Source organism: Primulina huaijiensis, chromosome 7 (assembly GCF_012295235.1).
Source record: "Primulina huaijiensis isolate GDHJ02 chromosome 7, ASM1229523v2, whole genome shotgun sequence".
In the NCBI taxonomy this organism is placed as follows: domain Eukaryota; kingdom Viridiplantae; phylum Streptophyta; class Magnoliopsida; order Lamiales; family Gesneriaceae; genus Primulina; species Primulina huaijiensis.
Window position 1 is genome coordinate 468,432 of NC_133312.1, and position 14,490 is coordinate 482,921.

Here is a 14,490-nt window from a genome sequence, read left to right on the forward strand (position 1 = left end):
ATATTCCATAGAAGTTAAAAAAGTTCAATTAAATTTTCATGCTACGTCCCCCAAAAAATAGACTACGGAAATTACTCTCAATGCCTCTCTTCCATAATTGATTGATTGTGAGCCAAAGTAATATAATGGATATTTGAAAGTATTAAACATATAATTTGAAACTAAATACTTTGTTGTTGTTGTTGTTGTTTTTTTTTTTTTTATAGCAGGAACCCACAATTGCAGTCTTTGAGACATGATCGTCCAAGAAGGTATTATAGGAAATTGAACCTGTCACATATATTCCACTTACTTGAATATTCTAATAACGACACTTAATACATTTTAAAGATATTCTATGCGTGCCCAAGTGCCATTGAATGTATAGCATAACATCATACGCATATTAAATATATTACCAAAATGAATAATAATAATTTTCGATACTCATGTTCTTGTAATTTGTACATTGCTTAGACAAACTAACGTGTGCTGCACATTTTTTTGTTTCATTGATTTGTAAACAAGAAAAACGAAGAAAAACCAACAGATTCTCAAAGATCACCATGGTTTCTTAAAGAAATAAAATTACAATCACTACATAAATTTTTCTTGTGTTGAACCACCAATAGTGGCACTTGGAAAATTGTTCAAATTACAGGAGAAACTTCAAAATCTTCGATCCACCTCTCATTTTGATACCAATTAACCCAAGAAGGTTTTATCGATCATATATCACACCAAAACCCAATCCTTTGCCTTCTATTCCTCTCATAATCCTCACTTTCTTGCAAGCATCAAGTCACCATCTTTATCTTCATACGCAGGTGCGTATTCCGATCCTTTGTAATCCTCCCTCTCTGAATAAATTTTCAAAGAAAAAATTCACATTCTGTTTGTATTTATAATTTTCTACATGACTTGTTCTTCATTCATGAATTAAAAGCTAACTAGCTATTTCTTAATTATTACCCATGGAAAATTTGAACATAATCTCCAAAGCCTCGAGGAGCAGTGAATATCCATTGTAAACTTTGAGATCCATCTTTCTGAGATAAGGAGCTCCATCCATGCTTACTTTCACGTACATCCCACCAGCTTCAGGTTCCGAATTCTTCGCCTCGATATTGTTTTTCCGGTAAGATCTCACCGGTGGCCACCCTACTATATGCGCCCTGAACCATATGAACAATCAAACACTTAACTTACAAACAACCACCACTCGCAATTCAAAGAGAACTCAAATTACAGAAAATGGCTAGCTCATACTTGGGTGCCGGCGGCAATTCGGGTTCGCTGGATTTCGCAGATAAAATGATGCCGTTGGACCTGCTGTCCTCGGTCAATTCAGGCGATGCTCGTTTGTTGTTCTTGGCAACAAAACTCGTCATATCTTGATGGCATTCGTCGGAGCCTGGCAACCCTAATCTCAGCTCAGTTGCCTTCAAATTTATATCACTTTGATCTTTACCCATCATTCCACGATTCATTTTCGTCATGCAAATCATGATTTGCTTGAACTAAATTGATTCCTTCGGTTTTCTAGACTAGATTGCTTGAGGTATATGTGGAATGCGTGTGTTTTGTTGTAGTAGAAATTAAGCGTTGGTGACACTCAGTGATATATATGTTGCATTTTGTGATTAAATTGTACTTGAAGGTGTCGATTAGACATTTCAAATATTTGTATCCAAACAATATATATCTAATTTTGAACAATTGGGTTAGTTTACTTTAAAATTCTCAAATAATATTAAGTCATGATATCGTGAACTTGACATAAATGAATTTCAGAAATTCAAAACTATGAATAAATTTGGACAAGGAAGCGTAAGATGTCTCCGTGAGTAGCAGCAGGCTTGCGTCAAAAGATCGTTCGGTTAGGGGACAATAGAGCAACAATCTCAGCCGACATTTTGGAAGACATTTAAAAAATGAAGAGGAACAGTCAAGATGCGTGTTGAGGGGATGCGAGAGAGATAGGGTCCGTTGGATTGGAGATGGAGGTGCATCCCACCTGGAAAAGAGAGGGTCCACGTGGTAAGCAATATTTTTTAATACGTCAATTTTTTTGTTTTAATCGAATGAATACGAAGTGTTTAACGAAATCGGGAAAACACGAACTTTCCTCCCATGTAATGTTGATTCGTTTGTGTTAAATATTGTATTGACACACAGGAAACTATTGTTTGATATTCTACGTACTGAAAGATCGATTCGAGAAATTAAAGTCCCCATTCGATTGAACGTTCTCTCTTAAAAAGTGTGTATGCCTGAACAAATAACGTGGGTTATAAGAGAATGTATGCCATTCGACTAAGTCAAAGTAAAAAAATAATTTGGAATGATATCTGTTGGATCTCGATTTTCTACACGTCCAAACGCAGCAGAAGTTTTAAAATTTTTATTATATTTTGACAATCAAAATATATTTGATTTGGACGCTCGTATGGTTTTACGATTAAACATTCATAGGGAGTTAGAATATTATACCTTTGTGAATTAAATCACTTGGCTCCAACTAATCCGGTATAAACGGATTAGCTCTTGATGAATCCCTACGAACTTTCTTCAAAAACTCCTTTGTTAATTCTTCTAATCAGGTCCACGACCAGAAAATTTGTTCCTCTTCCAATTTGCACTAGAAAATTGGAAGAAGTTTTGCGTTGAGATTAATTAAAACAAGAGACGGCTCAACTTTTGAAAAACAAGGAGGCCGAAAATATTTGGAGGATGAAGAGGCTGATTTTCGAAAATTGCTTATGGTGGTGGCTAGGGTTTTGACTCTCAATCCCTATTTATAATAATCCATGACCTAATTATTATAGTATAATAATTGGGCCCTTTAATTAACATTAATGGGCTTAATTAATTAATTGGGTTAGTCACACTAATTTAATCAATTAATTAAGGTCCATTAACAACTTTAATTATTTAATATGTTGGACTTGTACTCCTACAAGCCCATTAACATATTATCCACCATATTTAATTTATTAATTAATAAGCTCAACTTTTGAGTTTAATAAATTAAATCATTATAAATTCAACATTTGAATTTATTATTTAAATTATAAATTCAACTCCTTGAATTTATATCACCTCTAAAATTTAATATCTAATAAACCCAACATTTGAGTTTAATATATTAAATTCTCAAATTTTATAAATTCAACTCATTGAATTTATTTTCTCCAAATTTCATAAATTCAACTTCATGAATTTACAATCTCATAAATTCAACTCCTTGAATTTATTTTCTCAAAATTTAATTATCATAAATTCAACTCCTTGAATTTACTATAGCATAATATAAATTCAACATCTTGAATTTATTCTCTCAAAATTTAATTATCATAAGTTCAACTCCTTAAATTTACTATAATATATAAATTCAACTACTTGAATTTATTCTCTCAACGGGAACAAATGATCCAGTACTTGTTTGACCCCAATGGTTCAGGGATACAGCTAGCCGTGGGTTCACAACTCCTTGTGATTCAGAATAACATTTATTCTTATTCGGGCTTACCCTAGTTAGCCCCATTCTTTTCATCAACACCTTGATCAAGAATGTCAGAACTCATTTCTTATTGCACCCATCGGATCATGGTAAGAGCGTCTAGTAGCATCGCCCCATGATCCCCTAGGTATCACTGATAGTGCCTGCAAGAACCAGTCGATTATGATTAGCGTACAGTACGGTCCCTTCATCTCATATATCCCGATCAAATCTGCAACCATTGGTTCATCGAGGGTTGCATATTAATTCGATAACTATGTGATAACTTTAATAGTGGCATCGCGTGTACTATTGGAGAACTCTTTCTCTAACGTACATCTCATACTCTGGCAAGAGATTCCATGCACTATAATTTCATCAGATCACATAGGATATCCACACCCGCAGGTGAGCGGTGAATCCCCGACTACAATGCACTGGCTCCTATATGTTTCGCAACTGTACCCAACCTCGCCACCTGATGACTCTCCTGGAGCCAGTAAACGAGTCAAAGCACAGCCCTAGCATATAGAGCCTCAGTGTTGTCCCGAGTTGTAAGGACTAATGGTGCACAATCATAACCACAGACTTATCCTCTCGATGAATGATAACCACTTGGAAAGTCCGATGGAGGGTTGTGCAGTATAATCATCATATGACTACCCATCTGTATGTTTGGACATCTCTATGCCCTTACCAAGAACCGCGGTACACAACATCACAGATGCTAGTCTCGAGCTCGAGCGACCTTTATCCCTATTGTAGGCGGCTGAATCGACTAGGAACGAATTTAGAATATGCAGTGTTTACAAATGAGGTTCAACATCGAATTACGATTCATTTGTATTAAAGCGTAATCAAAGACTTTATCTATGCTGCTTGCATGGGTATACAGATAAAGTACAACAAAACCATTAAAAATTAAATTATATTAAAATAAAGATTGTTTATTACAACTGAGTCAATAAATTCTCTAGTCAACAGTTGGCTTACAGGACATCTACTCTAACAATTGATGCTATACAATGCAGTCTCTGGATGGCCTAGCCAGATCACACAAGGGTCCATTGTTTGCGCAACATATCAAATCCGCAAGTTGGGATATATGCTCAAATTAAAACAATTTGTAAGCTACTGACGCGGATTGAACCCCCACGTACCGATTAATATCTGAATATTCTATTCATGTTTTGTAGTAAAATTTCAAATAAATTCTTATACATCCATCGGAAATCTAAAGCATGAATTATGCGATGTTAAAATATCATTTGAAATGAAAATAATTCTTGAAACAATCTCTATATAATTTGGATTACCTCTCACACAATCTACGTATCTTAAAAAAGGAAAATGATTTTTTGGTCATTGAGTTTTAATTTTAGGTTTTGATCTAGTAAGTTTTTAAAATTGATTTCAATACATTAAATTTTAATTGTTTGCTATAGTCCAATTACTGAAGTCGAATCAGAGAAATGAACATTTTCTGATGTCACATCAATGTTTTCTCATTGTCATGTCAACACTATAATGAAATAAGATATAAAATAACAAAATAATCAAAGTTAAAATATCGAAATCAAGTAGATAAAAAAAATTATTTTTGAAATTATAAAATTAGGTCTATTTATATATACAATGTCATAAGTAACGTGGGACACGTAAGAGGTGAATAATAAGTTACCTAGGCGCGTCTGTGGCCACGCATGGCTATAGCTAGCTGTAACAATCCCAAAGACAGCCATAATTGTTTGCGACGTGCAAGTTGCCAAACCAATTGTGCTTCCACGTTGCAAAACAAACGCCATATACGCAGTTACGTACAAAGTGGAGTTTCAAATTGAATGTGCCCACAACTTCGGATGTGATAGGTAGTCCTTTCCTAGTGTACATGAAATTCATAATATATAGATGTTAGGGTTAACTGACGGACTATTAATAATGTAATATAACATGGACCATTTTGCGAGAAAACATGCAAATGTACGAGTCTGAATGTGTCTATGAAGGTCCACATTTGACAATACAGTGGAGGATTACCAATGCATCGTCACATGACGATCCATATGGTCCATTCAAGTGCGATGAGTTTCGATACATGAATCGACTAATTTCATTCGTACGGAGAGCGACGGGCATATCATCAACATTTTCAAGAACTTTTACATGATCCTATATATTTTTGGCGATATATAATAATTATTTCAAATTTTTCGATCGAGAGAATGATGCCAAAACCATATGTACGTGAAAAATGTGCTGTCAATTCAAAAAAAAAAAAACATATTTCACATTTTGTACGTACATAGTGGGTTTTTGTACGTGTTTACGAAATTGACAAGTATTTTTTAACAAAAATATCCGAGGGAGAAAAATCATATATGGAGAGATCTTTTTCAAAGGCACTTGGGAAATCGACTTGGATTGGGCTAATGGCACAAAATACTGAAATCTTAAAAGTATGGACCATTATAAGTACTGTCCTTGTCCGAACAAAAGCAATCATGAGAAGGAATTAATGGATGGATCAAACTGTGTGAGAGTTATTTTTTTCTCAAACAAAAAAGGAGAGATAAATATACATACATACATATGTACTACACACACACACACACACACACACACATGGATAATTTCTCAGCATACATCCCAATTCTCATTTTTTTAATAAAAGTTCATGTGTTGATTTATTTCTCATACCATTAATTATATAATATTGTAATATAAAACTTCTGTGGAGACATATATGTCTTAAAAAATAATATAATTGTTCCTTACCTTTTTGTTAATTACTGTCCACATATATATTAAATTCCTAACAGGGAATGAGTGTGATGGGGGAAGGAAATGTTACGCCAATAGTTGTTCTCTGCTACGGCAAGAGAGGATCATACAATAAATAAGATGCTTAGATTTCATGGTCGGTACAGATCTAACAGAGTCTAAATTCATTTAGGACCACCCGTGCCATTCTCACTATAAGGCCCAAAAAAAGCATCACGAAGAAGTTATTCATTGCCAAAATTATAAATAAATATAGCTCAAAAAAATTATAAATAAATATGCAAAACACATTATCCACCACTGCATGTGCATATTTAATTTCTAAATTATATAGATGATTATGCCAAAAACCGTAACATGTGTCATTTTTGTATTGCGGTTCACCATACTTTTCAAACACAAATCAATTTCTAATACAATCTTTCATTATCACCACATATTTTCTCATTTTCATTGTCATGATATACATCATATATGTAATCATATGATAATTTCATATATTATCGATAATCAACATAAGATTTACGATAATACGATACACGGTCTTTACAAAAGATTAAATGATCACATATAATTTAATTTAGGTTAAAATGGTAGGAGAAAATTAAAGCGCGTTTTAGATGAGAAAATTAAATAAGAATGGATGAGGTGGAAACTTGGGTGGAATAGGCTAAGACAATGCAAGCAATTAGTGGGATGATGAATCCCAATCATGGGGATTCATTGTCCCAACTTCGACCAACATATGGAATATTTATTATTATTTTGCCCAAGGATTCTCATAAAATGCATTTATGGGCCACACAAACAAATCACAGTCGGCACACTTTTTTTTTAGGATTATCGATATTTCAAAATATCTAAATTTCTTTTTTAGATATAAAATTAGACTCATATGCGTCAGTCTATTTAATCTAATTTATACCTCACGTAACATTTTATGATTTTATTTTTACCACTGGGTCTTTCTATATTCCTACTTTAACGATTATCATTTATATCGAAATAAAATTGATAAAACGTTCAACAAGTGTTCAACTAACATGTATACTTGTTTTATCTTAAAAATATTGTTTCTTTTTGTTGTAGCAATGATTGTAAATCACTTTCATTTACTAATTCTACAAAGCTTTTATCATGAATGCCTTATATTCACACACACACACACACACACACACACACACACACACACACACACACACAATAGCCACGTGGCAATGATTTTTTCCCATATAACACGAATAAATGTGACCACTATGATCCAACTAATAACAACTTGATCATTATTATTTAAATAAACAAACAATTATTCATGAAAAAGGAAATTTACAAAATCCTTGAATAGATTTTTGTTAAAATAAAATTTATACTTAAATTTGAAATCTCTAACAAACTTCCCACATGAAAAAATTTGTTACACAAGAAAACATATATATACGCGCGCGCGCGTGTGATTGTAAAAGAAACGATAATCCAAAAGCAATCACAAGGGAAATCAATTTCTTTTATTTTCTAGGTTTTCAATTTCTGGATTTCGCCCAGGAAAAAAACAGTATTTTGTTTTATCTTATATGATTTTGACTCCACCAAGTTCAAAAAGGTGAAATAATAGTCCTTTTATCTTTTGGAATCCCTTTCAGATCAAGAATTAATTTAAGGTGTCTATATTCTAAAATTAGATAGAAAAACTAGAGCAGTTTATTTAATTAATTAAGGGCTCTTGTGATATATTAAACACAAGGATCAAATTAATAATTAATTACTTTTGGTTCAAAAAAATATCACACTTAAACGATCAATATATACTGTTACATTTAATCGATGAATAAAAAATTAGTCTATTTGATGAAACAAATAAGATAGTTTAATATATATAGAAGCAAGTGAAAATAGTTCCCATGAATTAGGTCTAATTATTAATTGAAAATTAATCTTAATCTATTGATATTAAATAATAGAGCTAGATATATAATCTAGGTTTCTTCAATGTTTCAATTACTAATTTTTAATTTTTTTTACATCAAATCAAAAGAACGATAATTCCGACGTTGGAAAGCGAGAGATGGACATCGTGATCAAGCCGATGAGAGTAGTTATCTCATACATTTAAATTATCCACAAATTTTTCATTTATATAATTTTTGAAAAATTCAAAATTTCGTCCTTTCTATTTAATTTCATATTCGGACATTATTTCATGTATGACATTAACTTCTTCAAATTTATCATATTTTTTGTACGTTGCTTTCAATCAAATTTTCTGGTTCGATATATACTAAATCAGAAATTAAGGCGATTAATTAAATAAAATTAAATAAAATATTGTAGTTTATAAAGAATACTGATGGAGCAAGGGCGCAACACAGCTAGGGTTAGGGATGTTTCCTTTTCTTAAGGACGATGTGACTTGTCTCAAAGTCATCGCCATTGATTAATTTAAAAGAATGTTTAGCAATAATGAAATTTGATTATTTACTAGTTTACAACCTTTTAATGTCATATTTGTTATAATGCTAGCATAAACATTAATTTTATTTTTGACCTGATCAAAACACGACTTTCTGCAATTGGGTGGGGGCAGGAGAAAATCATAAAAACATGGTTTCTAGGATTGCATTGTCTGTTTAATGTTTTACCATGTACAATATCATAAAGACATTTGCTTCGTTTAGTCGGAGCAATCAATAAAACAATCAACGCTAATCACTATTTTGATTAAAATTAATAATCAAACACTTTTACAGAATGAATCACGATGAATCATACAACCGCCACTATTCGTGTGCACTGGATAAACCCTCGTATTAATGTAGTAGTTTTCAAACCACGATAGTTAAGTAAACCACACTATGCAAAACTTGTACGACAGGCTCGTCTGAAAAATGTTGGTTTGAGGAATCAAATCTTTGATCATTAGTCAAAGCGCTAATCATCAACTTCACCAACTCAAACATTATAAGATTTATTGAATGTTCATCTTATCAAAATGATGAACTCCTCAATGTTTATTTGCATGATTAATTAAGTATTAATATCAAGTCCTCCACCAAAATCAAACTGAAAGGAGAAAGTAGAGGCCATCGTTTATCTCAAATGAAATTAAATTTAAAATGTGTTTGTAAGTGTTTAATTTTACTATTACAAAAAATCATAATTTTTCCATGTAATTATTTTAGGCAATGTTCTTCCATTTGTATAATACTCCGTGTCCAATAATGACTTCTCCAAAGATAAATAAACGGGAAAAGACATGAAATCAAACAGACAAAATCTATGATAAGTCAATTCATTTTAAATACATTGCATTATCATATACAATAATTCTTGAATTATATATATAACGCCATTAATTCGAGGATACTGTTGATTCATCGTGTCTCTTTTCTAGACCACGTACAGGCTCTGTTCCGTAAATCATGTCAATCACATTACTTTATTAATTTAAATTAATCAATGCCATGAATGAAACCATCAGCTTGATTAAATTGATTAACAAATATGTGAATTAAATAGATTATTTTATGTTATATTTAGAATGTTTTTGTTTTTTTATATGGTTAAATGTTAATTTTTAGATAATTAGTATATATTTCAAGTTCAATAAAAATTTGAAAGATTCATGTGACCTAATGGAGGAGCTGATGGATTATACGGGAAAATCTGGATAATCGCCCAGCAGATTCTGCCCAAAATTTATAACATACATTGGCCAATAGTTTAGTTTTTTAAACTACACCTTCCGTCTTTAAATTTTGCTCTAATTTTCTGGGGCTGGCTGAGTTGACCGTGTAATTAATTACAAGCAATTTGTTCATTTTTAATTAAAGTTTAATAACACAAATTAAATAAATAAGTGTGAATACAAATTAGAATTTAATTGCAGCATTCGTAACATTTGAATTCGGTTGGAATATAAAAATCGAGAGCAAAGTTTAAAATAATATATTAATTGATAATACCAGTTAAACAATGCATTTATAATTTATTGCTAAATATAATGACAAATTAAATTTAAACTTCAATAGATAATTACTTTGAAATTATTATTTCTATCATTGAATAAACTATTGTTAATTCAGTAAAAAAAATTTAAGCTACTGAAGATTTAATTAATCAAAGGAATAATTTATGATAAGATGAATTTCACGTGTGAGAGATTTTTTTCCGAGTAATATGAAAATCCCAAGTATATAAAATATCGATTTATATTTTTTTAGAATCTTATTTTTCTATCTACATCCTTGATAATTAATATTTATTTTATATTTACACACACAGACTGCGCGCGTGTGTGTGAGTATTTCGATACAGATTTTTTCCCCACCAAATTAAACATTTTTGGCTCCGTCTGTCTACTGATATTATATTAATAGAAGGGTAATCACTCTGAATATATCATAGATTAAACCGAATTATTGAAACATCAAATTGCACATAATTGCCCGCAGAAGCGATTAATACCATAAATTCAAGGATTTATCTCTCCTTTAATTTTTTTTAAAAAACGCCATTTCATTTTTTTAAGGGCATGCTAGCTCTTGATGCGAAAAACCAATCAACATATTGCAAATATTAAATCCCATAATATATTTTTATTTTAATTTATTTCACGGTTCATATGCATTATGTAGTTTAATGATTCTAGTGTACTTAATTATTTTACTTTATATATAATTAACCATCGTTTAATTTCAAATTTATTATTATTTATATAATATAAAAAATATTAAAACAAACATATTTAGAATGTAAGTTTAATGTTGGCCACATGTCCACCCACAATACGAGAGAACTTGATGGCCTAATATGCTAAGCGCACATGTGATTCGTATAATAATTATCTGGTGCTTGCATATTCATACCCACACTTTTCTATTTAAAAAATAATCAAATAGACGAAGGATATTGAAACTATATTCAGAAGAAAAAAGGACAAGATCAATTTATGGAAGTTGGCCGGAAAATGTCTGTGTTTCTCGGGGAGGAGCGTGGCCTGAATCTTAAGGATACTGAGCTGTGCCTGGGGCTTCCGGGCGGCGGAGGGGAAATTGGTGAGCTTATGAAGATAACCGGGAAAAGAAGCTACTCTGAAACAGTTGATCTGAAGCTCAACATACAAGACAATGAATCAGATGCTATAGATCTCAAGGAAAACATGAAAAATTCAGCTATGGTGAAGACGGGCGGCGTGCTTCCTCCCAAAGATCCCGTCAAGCCACCGGCGAAGTAATCAATCATTAGTTTATTTACCTATGCTGTGCAAAAGTTGTGTAATTTTTGGGACTTGTATGTTTGCTTGTTCGTAAACAAATCGATATGTCTTCGTTTGATTTGGCATGCAATAGGGCCCAAGTGGTGGGGTGGCCACCAGTCCGGTCCTTCCGCAAGAACATTATGGCTCACCAGAAGAACAGCTGCGAGGAGTCGGCGGAAAAGCCAGCCTTCGTGAAGGTGTCGATGGATGGGGCACCGTATCTTCGCAAAGTGGACTTGAAGATGTACGAGAGTTACCAACAGCTCTCCGATGCCCTCGCTAATATGTTTAGCTCCTTCACCATGGGTAAGTACCGTGCAAGCCCCTTTTATTTTTGCATGAAATTTTGCAATATTCATTTGCACGTAAATAAAGAGAAAAAAAAAACAATCGTGAATTATTGTTACTCTTTTTTTGAAGGAGGGCTACGTCTATCCTTGTCTACATCTTAAGTTCATACCAAAATTGTTGGTAGTATAGCTAGCTAGCATAATAGAAACCGCAAAATATAGTCAATATATTGTTTCATTCTTGATCTGGAATTTTTTTTTTTGTCCACAATAAGTTCTAAATTAGTTAATTTTCTGCGAGATCAACTATATAAATGTAGCTATTGAGTAATTAATATATATTAGTGAGTGTGTTTAGACAGATCTGGCAGGCTGGTATGGATTTATATATCACCATATATAGAGTAAAATAGTCTTGAATCTACCGCTCAAATTCATGTAAAGTCTAAAAATAAGTTCATGTTTGATTTGAATCAAGAACAAAGTTGATCTGGACGTAATTCTTGTGTACTGAAGTTAATTTTTTTTTATAAATAAAGTGAAATGAATGTGAAAGGTGTTTATTAATGTATGGTTAATTTTTGTGATTATATTATATACAGGTAATTATGGGACCCAAGGAATGATAGATTTTATGAATGAGAGGAAATTAATGGATTTGCTGAATAGTTCTGAGTATGTTCCCACATACGAAGATAAGGATGGTGACTGGATGCTCGTGGGCGACGTACCATGGGAGTAAGTATCATCCCCGATTCCAAGTTAATTTTTTTTTTATTTTAATTATCGGTGATTTGAAATAATGTTACGAAAATTCAATTTAACTTTGATTGTTTCTCTATGATAACAGTCTCACGGGTCAAATTGAACCATACATGCATTGGAAAATAATATTTTTTGACATAATAATAATAATTTTCACTCAAATCAACAATATTACATAATATTGCATCATGGCATACTAACAAAAGGTGATATTTTGGTAATGAAAAAAGTTACTTTGGGCATGAAAAGTATCATGGGTCGGGTCGGAGATCCCGCGCGCTCACAAAGTTGACCTATGTCATATGAGTTTTTGTGTTTAATTTTTTATTGCGAGTGTTTCTTGATTTTTTTGTGGTTCTAGCTATAATATTGCCATTCTTCTTAATTAAGCTATATTTTATTTTATTTTAAAAAAATGTGTATTCCTCGTTGTAAAACTAGCTAGCTATTATATGGATGTGATAACTTAAATGGCCATTTCTCAACGTTATAAAGTTTCTTTTTAAGAATTTCTGGAGTGTTTATGCGCAGGATGTTTATTGATTCATGCAAGCGCCTTCGTATTATGAAAGGATCAGAAGCAATTGGACTTGGTATGTCACCTTTATTTACGATATATATACACTTGGTGTGAATAAAGAATCGAGACCAAGATTTGAGCTCACTCTTGATTTGAGTTTTTAATTATTTATTTATTTATTTTCTTGTCAAAATCAGCTCCAAGGGCAATGGAGAAATGCAAGAGCAGGTGCTAACTAAACATTAACCATCTTCTGGTTTGATCGAAGAAAAGAAGTTGTTTATATATATATCGTGAATGTATAATTTTTAAATAAATAAATATATATATTTTTCATCGTTCTTGAGTTTTGGCGTTGTCTGTATCTTAATCAATATTCTAAATTCTAAATACACATGAAACATCTCGTCGAACATTTGTATTGCATGTGTCGTCTGGCTTGTTGTTATTATAGTATCAATTAATTGGCTTAGTTTGTATTTAATAATATTGACCCCCCACAATTAACTATAATGTTTATTTATATCTTGTCCATATCATTTCTTAAAAATTAAATTTCTATTTATTGATTATTCTAGTCCCCCAAATCGAGTACTCGAGGGAACAAGGCCATGTGGTTATTCCTTCCATTCTGATTTGTTTTTTACGAATGCTCAATTTGAATAGATAGTAGGAAAAATATGCAATGCATGCACGTGAAGTTTTAACAAAATTGAATATAAATTTCATATCTCGATAATCAAATATTGAATTAATATCATCAATGAAACGTCTGCTCTTTTTATTGCTTTAAAAGTACTAGAAATTTTTTTAAAAAAAAACCTCTCAATTTTCGACTATGTACATTTACCACAGAAAAATATTTTTTATAAAATATTTTTCCCTTTAAAAATAACACATCATCCAACTAGCATTTTAAAATCAAGTGAAATACTCATAAATATGAAATCGTCAACTGTCTTACCAAACCTAAAAAGCAATAAATTTGAAAAGTATAGTCCATGTTAAACCTCTCAAAAATCTCTCAAAAAACATAAATAAATAGTCTTAAAAATCTTTAACGTAAATCATGAAGCATAAATCATAAATGCGGAAAAAGTAGAAGCGCTGGTCCTCGGGTTGTGTGCGCCTTCAGTCCAGTCCAATCACCCATCAAGACCTCCCTCAACCTCACCTGCATTCATCACACCTAGTGAGTCTAAAGACTCAATACACCATAATCTTTATAACAAATAATACGTATAAAACCACATGCAACAGTGAAAAATACTTGTACTTAAAATATCTTTTTCATGAAGATGCAAAAACTTTTAACATGAACATTTTCGTAAATGTTTTCATGTTGCATAACTTAAACCTTAGCATTTTTCTTTTTCCTCATAACATATCATAAAACCTT

At 31.9% G+C, this 14,490-nt stretch overlaps 2 protein-coding genes across 2 annotated transcripts; one reads left to right on the plus strand and one right to left on the minus strand.

Annotated features, from left to right (window-relative positions):
* Positions 1-940: 940 nt before the first annotated feature.
* LOC140980750 (auxin-induced protein 22D-like) lies at positions 941-2,007 on the minus strand. The gene is made up of 2 exons (XM_073446796.1): positions 1,249-2,007; positions 941-1,154 (listed from the first exon to the last, which is right to left on the minus strand). The coding sequence occupies exons 1-2, from the start codon at positions 1,485-1,487 to the stop codon at positions 941-943; spliced, it is 453 nt and encodes a 150-aa protein (XP_073302897.1). The 5' UTR covers positions 1,488-2,007.
* Positions 2,008-11,043: 9,036 nt separating this feature from the next.
* On the plus strand, positions 11,044-13,614 carry LOC140980078 (auxin-responsive protein IAA14-like). Its single transcript, XM_073445748.1, has 5 exons — positions 11,044-11,488; positions 11,608-11,822; positions 12,409-12,544; positions 13,103-13,164; positions 13,289-13,614. The coding sequence occupies exons 1-5, from the start codon at positions 11,208-11,210 to the stop codon at positions 13,324-13,326; spliced, it is 732 nt and encodes a 243-aa protein (XP_073301849.1). The 5' UTR covers positions 11,044-11,207; the 3' UTR covers positions 13,327-13,614.
* Positions 13,615-14,490: the final 876 nt, after the last annotated feature.

What these genes read in the sequence shown, in the direction of transcription:
- LOC140980750 (XM_073446796.1), bottom strand. Translation starts at nt 1,487, where the DNA reads ATGATTTGCATGACGAAAATGAATCGTGGAATGATGGGTAAAGATCAA. An exon ending in GAATTGCCGCCGGCACCCAA is followed by an intron (nt 1,155 to 1,248) that starts GTATGAGCTAGC and finishes CATATGGTTCAG; the next exon opens with GGCGCATATAGTAGGGTGGC.
- LOC140980078 (XM_073445748.1), top strand. Translation starts at nt 11,208, where the DNA reads ATGGAAGTTGGCCGGAAAATGTCTGTGTTTCTCGGGGAGGAGCGTGGC. An exon ending in GTTTAGCTCCTTCACCATGG is followed by an intron (nt 11,823 to 12,408) that starts GTAAGTACCGTG and finishes TATTATATACAG; the next exon opens with GTAATTATGGGACCCAAGGA. An exon ending in GTGGGCGACGTACCATGGGA is followed by an intron (nt 12,545 to 13,102) that starts GTAAGTATCATC and finishes GTTTATGCGCAG; the next exon opens with GATGTTTATTGATTCATGCA.